At 37.6% G+C, this 19,518-nt stretch overlaps 1 protein-coding gene across 1 annotated transcript in view; it reads right to left on the reverse strand.

Moving 5' to 3' along the window:
* LOC125834756 (tubulin-folding cofactor E) overlaps positions 1-17,129 on the reverse strand; it is a 40,541-nt gene extending 23,412 nt beyond the window's left edge. The window contains exons 1-8 of the mRNA XM_049513906.1: positions 16,735-17,129; positions 15,592-15,762; positions 3,296-3,342; positions 2,385-2,531; positions 2,235-2,309; positions 891-1,000; positions 665-807; positions 518-579 (exon numbers count right to left, since the gene is read on the reverse strand). Coding sequence (XP_049369863.1) covers positions 518-579; positions 665-807; positions 891-1,000; positions 2,235-2,309; positions 2,385-2,531; positions 3,296-3,342; positions 15,592-15,762; positions 16,735-17,083 — 1,104 coding nt within the window. The 5' untranslated portion in view covers positions 17,084-17,129. The remainder of the gene's footprint in view (positions 1-517; positions 580-664; positions 808-890; positions 1,001-2,234; positions 2,310-2,384; positions 2,532-3,295; positions 3,343-15,591; positions 15,763-16,734) is intronic.
* Between the last annotated feature and the right edge of the window lie 2,389 nt (positions 17,130-19,518).

The raw sequence follows: 19,518 nt of genomic DNA on the forward strand, positions 1-19,518 counted from the left end.
TACAGCGTAAACATGGCTATAGCTTTAAAAGCTAGATTGCACTTAGCTCGTTGAGACTTATTGATGGAAAAAACTTTTTATTGTATACAAGTAAAATGTCAGCTACTAATACAATAAAAAAACATCATGATCTATAGTTCTCATAAACGCATAAGAAATGCAAAGAGAACAGGTTATCCCTCGAGTAAAACGCAAAGTTCTAAATTACAAGAACCATTTGGATACAAAGTGAGATCCAATGGAAACAACCACATTATGCCGTAAATAACATACCAGCAACGTGTTATAAAAGATAGTGAAGGATAAAGAAAAGGACACGCATGTAGTGCCTGCATAATTTCAAGATATGCATCTAATGTGTAACACTAAAATATTTAGATCACTTGATATGAAGCTCCACCACAAGAATTTAGATACAAACACGGTTTATTACATTCGTTTTCCAGATAAGAGTTTATCTTATAGTAACAAATCATTATCCAAATAACTCATGAAAAAATGCTTTAAAAAATCTTACCAACAAATTAGGAAAAAGATTAAGAGTATCAATAGAAGAAAAGTCTTCAATTTTGTTCCCTCCTGTAAATGCAACAAGTAACCTACCAGTTAAATCTCAATTAAATATCAGGAGTAATGCTAATTCTAGAAAGAGTTGCAGCATTACCCACAAGAAGGCAACGAAGATTCTGGAAAGGCCTAAAGCTTTCCCCAAGAAGTTCATGACTGTTGGGTGGTTCAGATAATGGATTATGATCAGGGTACCAGATATGACTGATACAGTTGTTATTCAAAAAGAGCTGTTCCAATCTGAATGTAAGAAGGCAAACTAGAATCTCATTGACATGCAACATAACAGTAATGTGTTTGACGAGGACATTAATTTGCATTACCTTTTTAACTGTGACAGCTTCAAGATTTCATCCCAGGCAGCTATGAAGTTATTCTCCAAATTGAGAAGACGGAGAGAATCAAATCCATGAACAATATCTGAAGATAATGGCTGGAAAAGAAAAAAAAATCTTTAAGCAAATCAGTGAATAATTTAGATCATTTTTTCATAATTGTAGTGTGTGGACCAGCTTGCGCGTACCTCCCACCAACACAAATAGGGGGTAACTCTATCTACCAAGGATTGGACAAATGAAACGAATTACCAAGTGTTTTTACCTCCGCTGGGATTTGAACAAGAGACCTCATGTTTCTCAATGCACTTCATTAACCATGAGGCCTCTATCTAATTTACATATATGCAGAGATTCATCCTTGTACTTCATATGGAAGCTCATTTAGTACTCTATTGGTTACAGACATGAGAGTAGTAGAATAGTAATTGTACTTGATGTCAGTTACTAGGAAATGAATATGATCATTGATGAGCACTTTACTCAGAGAATACACTTAGTAGGAACTTTCAAACAGTATTTATGCCTTTCATCTGAAAATTTAAAAGTTTTGTTCTGGTAATTCTGGAACCGGAATTTGTCTGGACATTATCTGTTAAATTGATTTCGACCCAGTTAAATGTTCTCCCCACTAACGACTGAATGCAGTAGCAAACTTTATGCCCCAATTTTCATGTGGCAAACAAAATTAAGCAAGTACTTGTTATTACCGTGCAGAATCTCATTAAAACCTGAGTGGTCAATATAAGAGTCGAGATATATGGATTTTCCTGTCAAACTATAAGAAATGGTAAAACAAAACTAAATTTGGCAATCTATCTGGAATATTTGGTTGTGTATCCCACAATTATCTTGCGACCATAGCTGAGAGCACCTCCCCAAAATCCTCATCATCCTCTTATCTCCTAGATGATCCATTCCGTCATAAGAAAATGATGATGATCCAGGAACAAAAGCAAATGTTGGAGTCACAATGAAGTTTCTGCTAGATAACAGATGAATCATCATGCAAACTCATGGGTTCAAATCACAACTTTATTTTCAATAGTTCCTTTAGTTTTTGCAATAGCTCCTAGCACGCTTAAGCATATATCAGTGAAATTGGAAGGATTTTTACTGGATAGTGAGTTAACACTTGTTTGTTTTGTTATGTGACAAGTTTCCCTGTCTAAGAGAGAGATCACAAAGAGATACAAAAAAGATGAAAAGATAATGGCATAAGACAGCTATTTATCTTCAGTAAGGAAGAACTCATAAAACTTGTGGATATTAACAATTAACATCAGAAATTTGAGATTTAACTGCCAATAACTCTAATAAGGGAAAACACACCGTTATTCCTCTCAGCTTATTTCCCATCAAATGGAGCTCTTCAACAAGAGGGATAGGGTCTTTAAGCATTTCGACCTGCCAAATCAAATACCTCTAACTCAATCAACAATTAAGTTAAATGGAAGAAGACAGCAATAAGGCTGCTCTCACCTGTTTCCAGCCTATACCGGTGTGGTTCAAAACAACAACATTGATGTGATTTAGCAGGGGCATCCCACTTATATCGTGAGACATGATGTTGTATGATAAGTTCAGAGTTACAAGAGCTGGTAACTCTTTACAGATTGCAGCAATTTCCTGTGAAGATATGCTTGCTCAGCTAAACAGTATTTTTTTAATAGAGAGAGAGAGAGAGCAAAAGCACTGGTGCCACAGTTCTGCATACAACAATGCACAAAAATGATGGAATACAAAGAATCCTGCAATTAATGATATGAGTTTTCTTTCGACTTTGATTCTCTACATCCTGCAGTACACCTAAACATTACAACCAAAAAGTTGGACTCATGCTTTCTTGAGACAAGGTCAAAGTTTAATTGGCCCTTGTAGAGTTGAAAATCCAATATATTATATCTAAGAAAGTAAACTCTGAGTAAAGTATTATGGAAAAGGAAATCAGCATGAACACAATCTTCCCCTCTCCTTCACATTTGATATCTAGTTTTAACCAGTTCACATGACAAGTTTTCAGTCTAATGTTCAAGACACTTACAATCCAACAGACCCTTGAAACTATTCAGCTTTAAGATGCAATTAACCATTTCAGATTTGAACCATGATCTGATGTTTTCCTAGTAGTTAGTTCACCTTCTTTACTACATACAAAAGAAGTTTTTCTTTGAAGAGCATATCATGTGGTCAAAATTAACCTCTTAATCTATACCCAAAATCAAACTATATCACCACAAAATTGAACAGTGTAAAAATCATCACATCGCATAACCAGTCATCAACAGCTAGAGAGTGCATCAGAAAAGGATCTGGTTACAATCTGCAATATGCTGAAATTACGCAACCAAACAGAATAGGATCCAACTTCACTCAGAGAAGCAATGCATTACCCTCCAATCAGAAAGCAGGTTTCCTGTCAAATCAAGCTCCTTTAGTCCTGCAACAAAAGCATGTAAAGTTCAGGTAAAAGTTTGCTTCCTGTTAGAAAGCTCGTGGGGATGAAACATGAAACTGAACAACAAAAATGTAATCAAACATTTAGTGGATAGAAAGCAACAACAGCAAAAAAGGCAACAAAAAAGCATGCACCTCAATCTCTAACTAGTTAAGGTCAGCTATGAATCCTCAACACCCATTAGCACATACTGCATTCCAACACTCAAAAACTTGTCTTTTAAGACAAATTAAGGGTTCTCTACCACTAGAAATTCTCATCATTTTTTACTGATATAAATCTAAACACTCCTGACAACACATCACATAATTTTAAGTGAACCAACATGCTAACCTTAATCCCGATTAGTTGGTGTCACATATATGGATCTTTTGTTTCATTGTCCTATGGTCTTCTTAAGACCCCGTGGAATTTAGAGATTTTAGGCCTTTTGACTCTTAGGATGAAAATACTAGTATAAATAATGTGAGAAATATAGGAGAAAAATATTATTGAATTGTTGTCTCTACATTATTAGAGAGAAACGCTATTTATAGACACTACAATAGACACCTTTTCCAACTAGAACACTGCAATACAATTATTTTCAAAGTAGGACACTATATACTATTCCTATTACTATTACTATTCTTATTCGTATTCTAAGTAGGATTGTATATACCTATTACTATTCTAACATTCCCCCTCAAGCTAGGGCATACAAATCATATATATCTAGCTTGTTACAATTATAATTAATATGAGGACCGATGAGGAGCTTGGTGAGATATCTAGAAGTTGATCACTCGACTTCACAAAATTGACAGTCAATCTCAATGTGCTTAGTCTTCTCATGAAATACTGGATTTGATGCATAATGCCGATAAAACGCAGAGTGATAAATTATAGTGTTGAACTTCCCAAACCAAGCTTGCACAAACTGTTTCAGACCATAGAGTGACTTACACAATCGACATACAAGGCTACTAAACTCCCCCGAGCAACAAAATTAGGTGGTTGCTCAATATAGACTTCTTCACAATGCAACGATCGCCGAAAAGTGCTCAAAATTTAGTATAAACTATAAAGTGTATGGATCATGTTGGAATCAATAGGCGAGTCGATCTTAAACAAGAAAGTCACCGAAAAAATTGGCCAGAACATGCTCATATGCCGAAGTATTAGATTTGATTGCAAAAAGTGGTCACAATCTAACAAATAATATTATATGGGTAGGGTCGGAATGGTGGCACGACCAAACTGAAAAATAGAAATTATATAGGAAAGGTCGGATTGATGGCACGATCCTATTGAAAAAGAGAAATAATATGGGTAGAGTCAGAATGATGGCAACAACCCTACTGAAAAGAGAAATCATATGGGTAGGATCAGAATGATGGCACAACCCTACGCAAATCAGATTTGAGGAGTCACCAAAAAGACGAATGGAACTATGCAAATCAAATCTGAAGAGTCACCGAAAAGACACATGGTGCTATGCAACTCAGATATGAGAAAGTAATTCGGAAAAATTCACGGTACTACGCAAATTAAATATGAAAAATAGTCCGAATAGACGCACGGTGCTACACAAATAAGATATGCAAAAAAAGATAGTCATCGGAAGGATGACACGGTGCTAAACAAATTAAATATGAAAAAATAGTCACCGAAAAAATGACATGGTGCTATACAAATTAGATATAAGAAAGTAGTCACCGGAATGATGGCACGGTGCTACACAAATTAGATATGAGAAAATAGGCACATCAAAGATACACGTTGACCCAACTTTTGCTAACATAATCATTGGCCAGGCAGCATATATGAGTAATAGCTACTCATAGCCACCCGCTGGCAGCAGAAGCTATTTGATTTTCTACCAAAACCGTAGAGGCTCTGATACCATGTAAGAAATATAGGAGAAAAATATTACTGAATTGTTGTTTCTACATTATTACAGAGAGACCCTATTTAACCCTATTTATAGACACTACAACACACATTTTCCAACTAGGACACTGCAATACAATCTTTTTCAAAGTAGGACAGTATATACTATTCATATTACTATTGTTATTCTTATGCCTATACTAAGCAGGATTGTATATACCTATTACTATTCTAACAAATAACAAACGGGAAAAGTAGTAATCTTTTACAACTAAAGAGGGCAAAACTAAGTCGATAGACTACTTGATTGCTTTCAATTTACTCGGTCATCATTCAACTTCACCAGTATTTAATATACAACAACATACCCAATGTAATCCCACAAGTGGGGTCTGGGTTCACAAATATTTAATATATTTGCAATTTTCCTCTGTTGTAGACTTTTAATAGTAAGTTGTAGATTTAACGGCTTCAAAATATGCAAGGCAAATAAATACTCCAGGGAGCAAGACTACTTATCTCAATATTTCAACAACTACAACCTGTTTATGTTTCGGTTGTATTTCCACGCTCAACAATAAAAACAAGAAAAGTCCAGTGGTACTAATAAGTATCTTGGTCATATTGCTTAAGTGCACATATAATCGTTAAAAAACTTTGATAGATTTTTAGACCTAAGTCTTCAGCCTCTCGGTGTTTAATCAATTTTCTTTCCAAATTGTTTGCTCAACTGATTTTCAAACCTATATCACTGAGACCTACTGCAATGGACAACTAAAACAACAACAACATACCCAGTGAAATCCCATAAGTGGGGTCTAGGTTGAGTAGAGTGTATGCATACCTTACCACTACCTCGTGGAGGTAAAGAGCTATGGAGACCTAAAACCCTACACAATATTGATCAACACAAGAGATTAAATTGCCTCCAATCATGACACAATACCCGAAAGTAGAGCGTCTATCTATTGGAGAACATGCCCAATCCGCATTAGAATATCCAATGATGTCAGCGTGACCTTTGTCTTCATATAACAATCCTTGTCCTGGAGCTCTTTTGATGTATCTGAGGATGAGAATTACTGCATCCCAATGATCTTTACATGGAGCTTGGAGAAACTGACTAACCACACTTGCTACAAATGAAATATCCGGGGGGGCGTGTAATAGTTAGATAATTCAATTTACCAACCAGTCTTCGATATCTACCAGGATCTTCCAATGGCTCCCCCTGTCCAGGAACGAGTCTGATGTTTGGATCCATAGGAGTGTCAATAGGTTTGCAATTTAACATGCATGTCTCCTCTAATATGTCCAAAGCGTATTTTCTTTGTGAGATAGCAATACTTGTCTTGGATTGTGCTACCTCAATTCCTAAAAAATACTTTAACTTCCCAAATATTTGGTTTGAAAGTGACTGAACAAATGCCTCTTTAGCTGAGATATTCCTTCTAGATCATTTCCAGTTATGACAATGTCGTCAACATAAACGACCAAATACATGTTCTTTTCTGGGCAATTATGTCGATAGAAAACAGAGTGATCTGCTTTACTTCGAGACATCCCAAATTGTTGGACAACAGAGATAAATCTGCCAAACCATGCTCTCGGAGATTACTTGAGGCCATATAGAGAACGTTTGAGACGGCATACTAAGTTCGACTCCCCCTGAGCAACAAATCCAAGAGGTTGCTCCATATAAACTTCCTCAGCAAGTTCACCATGCAAAAAGGCATTCTTAATATCTAGTTGATGAAGCGGCCAATGATGCATTGCTGCCAAGGAAATAAGCAGTCGGACAGATGCAATTTTGGCAACTGGAGAGAATGTGTCACCATAGTCAAGACCATAAATCTATGTGTACCCTTTGGCAACAAGGCGAGCTTTTAGCCGATCAATTGTTCCATTCAAACCCACCTTCACGGTATAAACCCATCGACTTCCAACAGTAGATTTCCCCTTTGGTAACTGGACCAATTCCCAAGTGTTATTTGTCTGTAAAGCATTCATCTCTTCGATCATAGCATCTCTCCACCCTGGATGTTCTAATGCTTCACTAACAGTCTTTGGTATAGGTACAGTAGATAGGGTAGATACAAAGGTATAATATAATGGGGACAACCGATGATAACTTAAGCAGTTATATCTCGGTTGTTGATTTCGAGTAGTACGTATACCTTTGTGTATGGCAATTGGTGGGGTTGTTGCATTTGATAAAGGCACGACTGGAGCAGGTGACGAAGGAGCAAGAGATGAATCATCAGGACCTACTAATGTATCTGTACTAGGAGTAGTATTATCACTGTTATCACTAAGAGGACGAGCATGTCGGGTGTATACTTGAAGAGGAGGATCACTGGTTTGAGGGTTGTTTGGAAGACTGATTTGTGGCAGAGGAAGTATAGGTACTAGCAAAATTTGAGGAATTAATTTTTTGCTTGTAGTGCTTGGTGTAAAATAGGGAGATGTTTCAAAGAATGTTACATCTGCAGTGATAAAATGTTTATTTGTTTTTGGATCATAGCACTTGTAAGTTGTAACCTTTTTGGTGACAAGAGTATCCTAGAAATACACACTTAATTGATTTTGGTTGGAGTTTGTCATTTCTAGTACTTGGATCATGGACAAAGCAAGTACATCCAAACACTCTCAAAGGTATACGATAGGGATTTTGACCTGGAAAGAGAATTGAGTGAGGACTTTGATGTTGCAACACAGTGGAGGGCATTCTATTTATCAAATAGCAAGCAGTGAGAACGCCATCCCCCCAAAAACGAAGAGGAACATGATGGTGCATAAGTAAAGTACGAGCAGTTTCAATGAGATGGCTATTTTTACGTTCGGCGACCCCATTTTGTTGAGGAGTATATGCACAAGAAGTTTGGTGAGTGATTCGACATGAAACTGGCAAAAGGAGATGATAAGTACTCGAGAAAGGCTCAAAATAGTCCCTCATCTTTGGGTTAAAGCTCAAAGTCATCCTTGAGTTTTCAGATGGAGCACTAATAGTCCCTCATGTTTGCAATACTGGTGCACTTTTGGTCCTCCCCTAAATTTTTGCCTATTTTTTAACATTAATTTTGTCCACAATTTTATGTAAGGAATGTCCAATCGTATTTTTATATATTTAGTAGAAATAATAACTCTATGTGAGAGAATATGAGAAGAAAATCACCTTGTTTTGTTTAGTAGAAATCGTATTGCAGGTAAAGTCGAGAGGTTCATCACGATAATTTCACGTGCAATAGTACAATTTTTTTCTTTTCTTCCAACGTCATATGTTAAGATGTTCTTAGTTTAACTGCAGTAATATTTCTACTGAACAGAACAAGGTGTTCTTCTTATCACCTTCTCTCACATAGAGTTATTATTTCTACTAAATATATAAAAAGACGATTGGACATTCCTTACATAAAATTGTGAACAAAATTAATGTTAAAAAATAGGCAAAAATTTAGGGGAGGACCAAAAGTGCACCAATATTGCAAACATGAGGGAATATTAGTGCTCCATGTGAAAACTCAAGGATGACTTTGAGCCTTGACCCAAAGATGAGGGACTATTTTGAGCCTTTCCTCTAAGTACTCCTTGGCATTATCACTGCGTAATACCTTTATTGAAACACCAAATTGATTTTTTACCTCAACACAAAAATTTTGAAAAATAGAGAATACTTCATAATGATTTTTCATTAAAAACACCCATGTGCAATGGGAAAAATCATCGATAAAGGTAACAAATTACTGAAATCCTAAATTTGAAACAACACGATAAGGCGGATACATCGGAGTGAACAATATCAAACATATATGCAACCCTGTTATTGACTCTTTTGGGAAACAAAGTGCGACTATGTTTCCCAAGTTGACAAGATTCACATTCAAAACAAGACAAACTGGAAAGACTAGGAATTTTTGAAGCTTTGCAAGACTCGGGTGACCATGACGGTTGTGGAGAAGGTCTATCGAGGTATTGGAAGTGAAGGCAACTGGTGGTGGTGATTTTGACATGTAATACAGTCCATGTGACTCATATCCTGTTCCAATCGTCTTCCTTGTTTTCCGATCCTGTACAACAACAGAGTCAACCAAAAAAGTGACACCGCAATTGAGGTGTTTCGTTAATTTGCTAATAGAAATCAAATTAAATGGACATTTAGGAGCAAATAAAACTGAGTTTAAGGAAATAGAGGGAAGAAGTTGTACGTCCCCTATTCTGTTTACTGCAGTTCTTGATCCATTAGGAAAGGTAACTGCAGACAGGGTTATGGAATGGATGATAATTGAAAAAAGATTTTGATTACTAGAGATATGATCAGATGCACCAGAATCTAATATCCATGGGCAAGTGGGTGAAGACCTGGTCAGACAAGCAAAGGAATTACCATTTTGTGAAGTTCCAGATAAAGGTGATTGTCGGGTAGCTGCTTGATACTGCAAGTAGTCACTGTAATCTGCTCCAGACAAAGTAATGGAATTGGCCAGTTGACCATCTGTGTCTTTATGGTTTGAACTATGTGAGTTGTACTCCGATTGTCGGTACGCGGTGGTCAACCATGCAGTTTCCAACAAGATTGTCGAGTATGGCCTGGCCTATTGCAGTAGTTGCAATAGGGTCTAGAGTTCCTATTGTTCCTCCTTTGATGGACATTTAGTTCCTGTGGATTTTCATTTTTCACAGCCAATACAGATGTCTCAACGTTATTGGTCTCAATTGTTTCTGAACAAATACGCAATAATCGAGCTAAAACATCGATTAAGGAAGGAATTGAGGAACTTGCCAAGATTTGATCTTTTATCGGTGTCAGATCAGATCTAAGTCCTTTCAGTGCTAAAACCATAAAGAACTATCTCTTTGTTGTTCCTGTGTGGTCATACTTTCAGAGAGTGGCATGAGAGAATCGAATTGATCTTTCAAGGTATCTATCGATCCTAAATTACTCAACCTATTTTAATCTTGTAAAATTTGCTATAAGTCTAACTTAACCTCAAAAGCTAGATTGTGAAAAGAGGATTGTCCAAGTCCATATAAGTAGACCAAATTCCCATCCCTTTTCCGATGTGGAATTCTTAACACTCCCCCGCACGCCCAAACCTCGTTAACTGGAGCATGGACACTATAATATGGGGCCCAACATCGGTGAACAAAGAATTGGGATGGGACTGGCTCTGATACCATGATAATGATGCAAGTGTATTTCACTTCATACTCAAAATAATATATTACACCTAGAATATATACACAAAGCTAAACACAAAAGGTCAAGAGCATATCCCTGATAGGTTACCTACCATATCTACAATATTTGACTATTACACATTACCTACAATACTTGACTATTATCTTACACACAATCTAATAGTTGAAATACTCTTTGATAATATCTTAACAGATGTTACTCAACTAAAAATGCATTGGTGCTCAATGGGGGATTAACTAAACCTTTCTAGGGTAGGACAGGAATTAGACAAGATCACCCCATGTCACCTTACCTATTTGTAACTGCAAAGGCGTACCTCCACAGGGAATTAAGTATGCTTACTATGAACCCATAATTCCAGTTCCATCCCAGATGTAAGAAGCTTGGTTTACTGCACATATGTTTTGCTGAAGACTTATTGTTGTTTTGCAGGGCAAATAGTACATCTATTGAGTTGATACAAGGGGCCTTTCAAAAGTTCTCTGCAGCTTCCAGTTTAGGCAAATATAGACAAGAGTTCCATCTTTATATTTGCGGTTAAAGACTCAGCAAAACATCAATTACTACAGCAACTTGGCTACTGTGAAGGGACTCTGCCTTGTAAATACCTTGGAGTGCCTCTTTCCTCCAAGAAACTAACAGTAGACCAATGTTTCTTTTTTTTTGAAACTGGTAACTTTTTGTATTCCTCAGCATTAAGGGCTATGCTAGCCACCTCCAAAAAACTGTTACAAGACAAGTAAAAGACTAAAAAGAAATACTTACAGAGAACCTATGAAATCCACTAATTGGAACTCCTCTTCTATATCCTGTTCTTTACACCAAAAACCTAAAGTAGTAATTACTTTCCATTTGATCTTCTGTATTGTACACTACTTTCCTTCAAAAATTCTCCTTTCTTTCCATATAATCCACCAGATACATGCTGGAACTGTTCTCCACCATCTTTTCTGATTTTTGCTGCCTCTCCTTTTGATCCAGCAACTAAGAAGGTCAGAGGTGTGTTCAGGCATAGTCCAATATTCATTGGCTATGCTTGTAAAAACAGAGCCCACACCTGAGCAGTTACCTTACAGTGCATGAATAAGAGTTTGTTAGTCTCCAGAGCTTCTTTACAAAGGAGACATCTGGATACTATGTTGATGCGCCTCTTCTGCATTGCCTCATGAGTCAAACATTTTTTCCTAGCAACCAAAGCACTTCACCTTGGCAGGAGCCACACTTTTCCATATTTTGTTCCAAGGTCCAATGGATCTTCCTGCACTTCTTTTAATTCCCCAGTTGTATAATCTATTCACAGAAAATACCCCATCTTTGTGATGTCCCCATGCTAATCTGTCTAGCTCTAGAGTAGTACATGGGAATCCACCAATCAAGCCCAAAAACTCCACCATTCCATCAATCTCCAGTCATTTAGCAGTCTTCTAAATATTATATTCCAACCATGTGGTGACCACATCTCCTCCATCTTGTTGTTGGTATTTGTGCATATTGAGAAAAAAAAATAGGGAACAAGTCCCTCAAAATCCCATTTCCACACCAATCATCTAGCCAGAACTTTGTTTTGTCTCCTCTGCCCACCACAATTTGTGAGTTGTTCTTTAGACTCTCCCAAAGGTTTTTGATGGTCCTCCACACCCCAACCCCATAAGTTTCATTAACTTCACTAGTGCACCAGAAGTCCTCATGCCCAGATTTGTGGTTTATAATCTCTTTCCATAGAGCCTGCTCCTCCTGATTATATCTCCACAACCATTTTGAGAGGAGGCTCCTGTTATGAACTTTTAAATTTCTCATTCCCAGCCCCCCATTTTTCTTGCTTTGTTGTACTACAGACCATTTCACCAGGTTGAATCCCTTTTCTATCTTGTTCCCTTGCCATAAGAAGTTCCTTCTGAGTGCATCTAAAACCTTCACTATCCTACTAGGAATAGGAAAGAGGGACATCACATAAGTGGGTAAAGAATCCAGAACTGAGTTAATTAGTGTAACTCTACCTCCCAGAGATAGGTATTGAGATTTCCATATAGCCAATTTCTTCTCTGTTTTCTCAATTGTTAAATTAGGTCTTAGGCCTAACTCACACCCCAAAAGCTAGCTCAAAGGGAGGAGGATTGTCCAAGCCTTATAAGGAGTCCACCCATCTCATTAACCACCGATGTGGGACTTTTGTCATTCTTTAACACCCCACCTCACGCCCAGTGCTTAGCATCTGGTGCGTGGGCAATTTTTTATTTTGGGGGCCCCAATATTGGGTGAGACGGGCCCTGCTCTGATACCATGTTAAATTAGGTCTTAGGCCTAACTCACACCCCAAAAGCTAGCTCAAAGGGAGGAGGATTGTCCAAGCCTTATAAGGAGTCCACCCATCTCATTAACCACCGATGTGGGACTTTTGTCATTCTTTAACATCAATAATGCCATCTCAAATTTTTTCTACTTTGTGCTCGGAGCCCAAAGGCATGCCAAGGTAAACTGTTGGGAGCTTCTCTATCTTGCACTTCAAAATGCTTGCAAGATCCTCAATCTGTTGCACTTCCTTAATTGGAAAAATGCTACTCTTTCTCCAGTTTACTTTTAATCCTGACCAAGCCTCAAAGACCACCAGGATCACTCTTAAGTAGAAAATTTGTTCCTGCTCAGCTTCACAGAATACCAATGTGTCATCCCCTAGTTGATAAAATCCTTGCTAAATGAGATGCTGGTCAGCAAAACTACTAGCTTACTCTGGTAGGCTTCAATTGATAAATCTATAGTGTTTGGTATCCAAACATATTGGGCCCAGATCTTCATCCTCCCAAAGAGGATCATGAAGCTTTTCATTAGTCACTGCGGGATTTTCTTATGGACAGGTTCTATACGTCCATCCAAAAGAGCATTGGTCTCTTGGGAGAGTGTTTGTATGCCCAAAGTAGTAGGGGGGCAAAATGTTTTGAATCTATGTAATTGGAACAGGTCTGTAGTAACTAAACAATTATGGGCTTTAGCTACAAAGGAGGACAATCTATGGATCAAATGGGTGAATATTTACTATATGAAAGGGGAGACTGTGGAAACATGCAACACCCCTAGGATTGCTACCTGGGTGATTAGGAAGATAATAGACTCCAAGAAAATTGTCATGCAGGCCTAGGACTTCAGGGTTATCTCTTTGCAAGACTAGAGTTGTTGACAGTAGGGGCTAAATTTTCCATCAAAAAGTTGTATGTAGATTTGTTGTCACAACTCCCAAAAGTACCATGGAAGTGCATCACTCTTCAGGCTAACATTCATCCTAGACATAATTTCATCTTGTGGTTGGCCTAGCTAAAGAGGCTAACTACTGTTGATAGACTTGTCAAATATAGGGTTGAAGTGGACTCATCATGCGTGTTTTGCAACAATGATGTGGAAACACAGGATCATCTATCCTTTGACAGCCTTACACAAGGATTGTGTGGTGTAGGATGTTGAAGTGGATGGGCTGTATGAGACCTAAAAGAACCTGGCAACATGAGATAGATTGGGTCATCAGCTGGGCCAAAAAGAGAGCAAAAAAGGCTGTGATTGGTCCAAAGGGCGGGTCACAGACGGATTTCTCGGTTATCAAAAAAAAAAAAAAAAAGAGCAAAAAAAGGTGCTATCATATGATGTGTCTTTGCAATGTGATCACTATCATTTGGAGAGAGGAATATGATCAGGTTCCAGAGGGGTAAATACCAAGTTGACAGAATTTGTAAGGAGATAGCTATTCATATCAATGTCAGAGGAAGGAATCAAAAGAAATGGTATGCATAGCCTCAGCAGTTAGCTACAATGCCATGAAGTTGTCTTTTTGTGATCTCCTTACAGTAGTTAACTTGCTTCCCTACGGATTTATTTATTTAGATTGTTGTACTTACTGAGTTTGTATTTTGTTTTTAAATTCTCATTATGAGTAGTGACTCCTTAGGCATGTTAGAGTGAGTCCTACTCCAGATAGTTTGTTTGCTTGAGTGACAACTGGTCAGCAATGTCCAGTGCTGTAACTATTACTTTTGGGAATAACATTCTTTTATTTACCAAAAAAAAAACAAGCATTCAGTCCAGATAAGAACCCAAATACTATCATCCTCAATGGTATGGTTTGAGTTGTTGAGGCATATAAGCGACAACATCGAGATGCTAAGTTCAAATCCCATCTACAACACTCAGTTTGAACACACCTTCTCTTACCTTGGTGCATGGGTTTACTCGACATCTGTGTTTGTACATTTGGTAGGCTTGGACGTGGTAGCAGGCTCCTAATGGATTAATATATGTGGATGGAAGCTGGTCCGGCTATCCAACTTGCAGCCTTCCTTTGCCAAAGCATTAGCCACCTGGTTGCTGGTTAGCTTCACGGTAGAAATGTTGTAAAGGGGGCCAAGAGCTTATCCAAGATTAATCTGTAGTCATCTACAATATTAGAGCATACACATTGTCTTGAGTGATAATTTTATAGCTTCCTAAGAATCAATTCCAATAATTAATTGGTGCAACCCATATTGAAGGGTTATTTGGAGGCCTCTCAAGACAGCACTGATTGCTGCAATGATATTTGTGGTGAATAGGATACCAAAGGTATTTGAGGAGAAGGGGATACATTTCGACAATCCAACTTCCCAATTCGCATTGCTATCCCTGATAATACCACTCAAAACTTCCCCACATGGATTATTTTTGGTGGCTCCATCAGTATTGAGTTTGTACTATCCAGGCATAGGTGCAATCCAGCTGATGTATCCCATATGGATATTTATATTGACACTTCATACTTTGCAGGGAACTCTTCTTTGTTATGATTGTATCAAGTCAAACATGGAAACTCAATTTGGAATAACTGTAAGCAAGAAGCTTTTCAAAAGATGGACAGTCAACTATAAATGTGAAGTTGACAAGATAAACAACTCTAGAAAATAAAAGACTAAAAACTCATATCTTCCTTCCTGGCCAAACCTTAATAAATCGGTAATCGGTATGATACAGAAGAAGATAAGAAATTTCATACTCGACTTCCTCATAATTAAAGTCTTGGACTTCAGTTAACAGAAAATGCATATATCACATAAGTTGGAAATGACAAATCAAAGCTTTAAAATATGAAGGAACAATCATGTACAACTAGGAAAAAGTAGGCACGTGGAGAAGCACATAATTACTTGGTATAGTCGTATTGATATGACCCGGGGGTCCAGCTGAGCTAACCCCTAAATAAGCAAGTGATGCACTTGTCAACTCCTCAAATTGACTCAGCTTGTTTTGAATTTTATCTTTACCCAGCAGCTCAATAGAAACCCTTTTGTTTGACGCAGAAAGAACATACATCTCATCTGGAGCATAATGCAGAAGAAAAAATTAAAGAAGTATATAGCTGCTCAAAGAACGATGTCTTTGTTCAACAAGATAAGAAATGATCGCAAAATTAAGGTAAAAGTTGGAGCCAAATAGAAACCGTCATTGAAAAGCATAGCTTCCGATCCCAAGAAACTAACTATCCATGCTGCATTTAGTAGGTATAGTTGAGACACCGGGAGAGTGACTTCCTAGCTCCTATGCTTTCTGAAACTACACAGTGAGATTGGCTGACTTGTTCACTTGACAGGACTATATTAGCTGTTGATTCAGATACATGTAATCTTTCCTTAACAGAGTTAAATCACATATCTCTTTTTTGTTTTTGATGTGGTTAAATCACATATCTTTCAGCGCAATTCTATTTTGCCAACAGAACCTAAAAGGCAACTCTTAAAACATTTAATTTTCTTTTGATAAGAAAAAAGCATTTTATAGTCCAAAAAATAAATGGGAAAACAAAATAAAATACACATGTGCACCCAAGATATGGCCTAGTGGTCAATAAAGTGGTTGAGAACCTAAGGTCTCACTTCAAAACTCAGCACTAGGTGATTCTTCCCATTTGTCTTAGCCTTAATAACTGTGGAATTAGTCGAGTTGCGTCAAAGCAAGCCCGGACACCAAGGACATTAAGAAAAAGAAAAAAATTACAAATGCAAAACACTTTGAGAAAAAGAAGAAACTAAGCTTAACATACTACTTCTACAATTTCTCTCAGATCCCAGCAGAAACAAGAACACACGGTGATTTCTTTCGTATCCTATGAAATTAATCACCACTGTTATTAAAAAGAAATTTAAAAAAAGCACCACAAAAATCAGCGTCTAGCGAAAGCAAAAGTCTTGGGCACCCAAGAAGTAAGCACAAAAGAAAATGGCAATAATGGAGTAAAGAAAAAGAGTATTGCCGGAACAATGACAGCAATTATCAATTACAGTTAATTTTACCTTCTTCTTCTTTAGTGGATTCTCCATGATACCTTAACTCAAGGGCCTTCAGGAGTGGGAAACCGGAGCTAAGATTGTGCGGTCGTACGAATGAAGCAGATTTTGGACCTTGGGCTTCGAAATAGCGAACCCCGTTATGTGACCCATCATGCTTACCGTCACCATTGTCCCAATCAACACCGACCCAGTTTCCCCCATAGCCTTCCACTGCTCCGACGTACTTCACAGTTCCGATCCGGTGGGTATCTCCGACGAAATGGACCCTTTGACCGATTAGAAACCCGACCGAGTCTGGCCCTGATATGGATCCACTTGAAATGGGTTTTTCAGTGTCCAAAGAACTCTGCATTTTTGCACGTTGCAGCTAATTTGTGACATGGGACTGTGAGATTACTCTATTTGTGAATTGTGATTATTAAATTAAATAATCTTTTTATTCTTGAAAAAAAAATTGTTTTTCAATCAACTAGAAAATATTGTTTTGAGCTAGTGTTTGCATATAGATTTTAGGATAAACTTTTTTTGAAATTTTATTTGGATTTTTGTTTTGAGAAATCAAGATGATAAATCAAGCATATGAAAATAATTAGTACTTTTATTAGGGAAGTTTTTTACGATAACATACTATTTGAGCTCATACTGTCTAATTTATAATCTCAGTTAGGACTTAGGAGGTTTGTCATATACCTTATCAGGCCATAAAATACCTAGAAAAGGGGGTGCGCTACGAGGCTTATCGTAGACCTTAGGGGTTGCCCTGTGAGCTCCGTTGCAAAGGTAAGTGGCTTTCAGCCTCTAAAGTTTAGTTTCATGACAAATGTGACTTATTTGGGTGTATTTATAATTTAACCACAATATTTTGCCTATATTTCAGGTAAGTTCTGAGCATAATCTTATAAATATCTTTGTATATTATTAATGATATGTCACGAACCGATTCCTCGAGTCATGATGACACCTACTATAACCCACCAGTAGGTAAGTCAACCTGTAATCCATCTATTATAACCCATCAGTAGGTAAGTCAACCTATAATCCAGACAACAAGTAATGAGTATAGTGGTAGCACTAAACAGAAATTAAATTACAACAACATACGTAATAGAGGCGAGAGAAAAGCCAAAAATTATATACAAGAGAATCCCTTTCTAACCTTGTAAGTCACAAGTATAGAGTTGTCTAAGAATAAGGGTACAAGTCCCAAAAGTGGACCAAAAGTAAAGTCGTATCAAAGGCAAAAGACTAGCTAAATATGTATAGAAAGAGACTGGCCGCCAAGTGCTCACCCACGTCTCTGATCCACAAAGTTGTTGAAGATGGCACGAACAATCACCGTCAGTAGCAAGTACTAGGACATGTATCACGAATTAGATGCAAAGTGTAGCATGAGTACCAAAACACAGGTACTCAGTAGCAAACATAAGTCGATTGAGCAAACAAGGTAAAAACAATATGAAAAGAAGCAGATATGAAAGAAAGCACATAAGCATATTGAAAGTAAGTCTAAGTGCAACTAAATTGAACATAACTGGACCCATAAGCCCAAAAGGTACACTCGTGCGCAAGTTTAAGTAGAACTCGAATGGACCCCATAAGCCTGACATATACACATAATAGTTAAGTCTACCGAGAGAGGAGTACCACGAAGCAAAAGTTGAGCTCCCAGCCCAAGTAACCATAAATACTTATCAACCCAGTCAGCTCTCATCCCAACTAGAAAGAGTGACAATCAATCTAGGCTCCCCATCCAGCTAGTAAGAGTGACCTGGGAGTGTGTCGACTCCGAAGAGGATCTCATATATCAAGGTCACTTAGCTAGTCAGTCTACTCCCAGGGTGTATGCCGCCCAGCTAGCAAGAGTGACCTAGGGACGTGTCGACTCCAAAAAGAATCTCATATACCAATATTAAGTCACCTCATAAAGAATCACCAAAAGGCTCCAAGCCTAAAACAATCGAATCCAAAATCGTCACAAAAGCACAAACCTTTGGTTACGTATCAAAGTCGTAGAAATAGGGGGAGAGAATAAAAGATCAATAAGCTGCAAAAAAGCTTAAACTAAGGCTCATACTATCAAATTCAAGTCTGTTACTCTAATATACAAGGATCTAGTCCGTCCAAAATGACGTCGGAGAAGAAACAAGGCTACAAGGATCGCAAGTCTAAGGCAACATTAGTCTAAACCTAGACTAATGCCGAACATGCTCAAATATATAACAAATATCAATAACAAGTCAAGTCACAACAACATGGACCACATACAATCCCTACTAGCATGGTACTATACCCGAAGATACAAACAATCAAGCCTAAACATGATATCTAAGAAAAGGAAAATAAGAACAACTAGGTACTCGTCCCCAATTCATTCTAATCAGCATGCATTTATGCATTCAAGCTCAATCTAATAGAAGAAAAGTCATAGCCTACCCGTAGGCTGATCGCACGCGCTTCCGAATCACAAGACTGGATATTTTTCTTTCTAAACGGCCTCCGAATGCTGCCACATTATAAAAATAAGATCACAACGTCAAGACAATCATTTAGACACCAAAAACATATTAAATATAGATGAATCAATTCTAGAGTCAAACGAGAATCATGGGACCCACATCGAAATTGACTACGTCAAAGGGTCCTAAACAACACCCCGAGCTTGTGTTCCAAAATGGAGCAAAATTGGGGGCTCAGAACAGTAAATTCAACCAACATGCATAATTCAACAATTAAACACATAAAAAGAACCGAAACATACTCGAAAAAACATAATTCACCTTAAACAAG

The sequence above is a fragment of the Solanum verrucosum genome, unplaced genomic scaffold (assembly GCF_900185275.1).
Source record: "Solanum verrucosum unplaced genomic scaffold, falcon-dt-bn FXZP01000073.1, whole genome shotgun sequence".
Classification (NCBI taxonomy): Eukaryota; Viridiplantae; Streptophyta; class Magnoliopsida; order Solanales; family Solanaceae; genus Solanum; species Solanum verrucosum.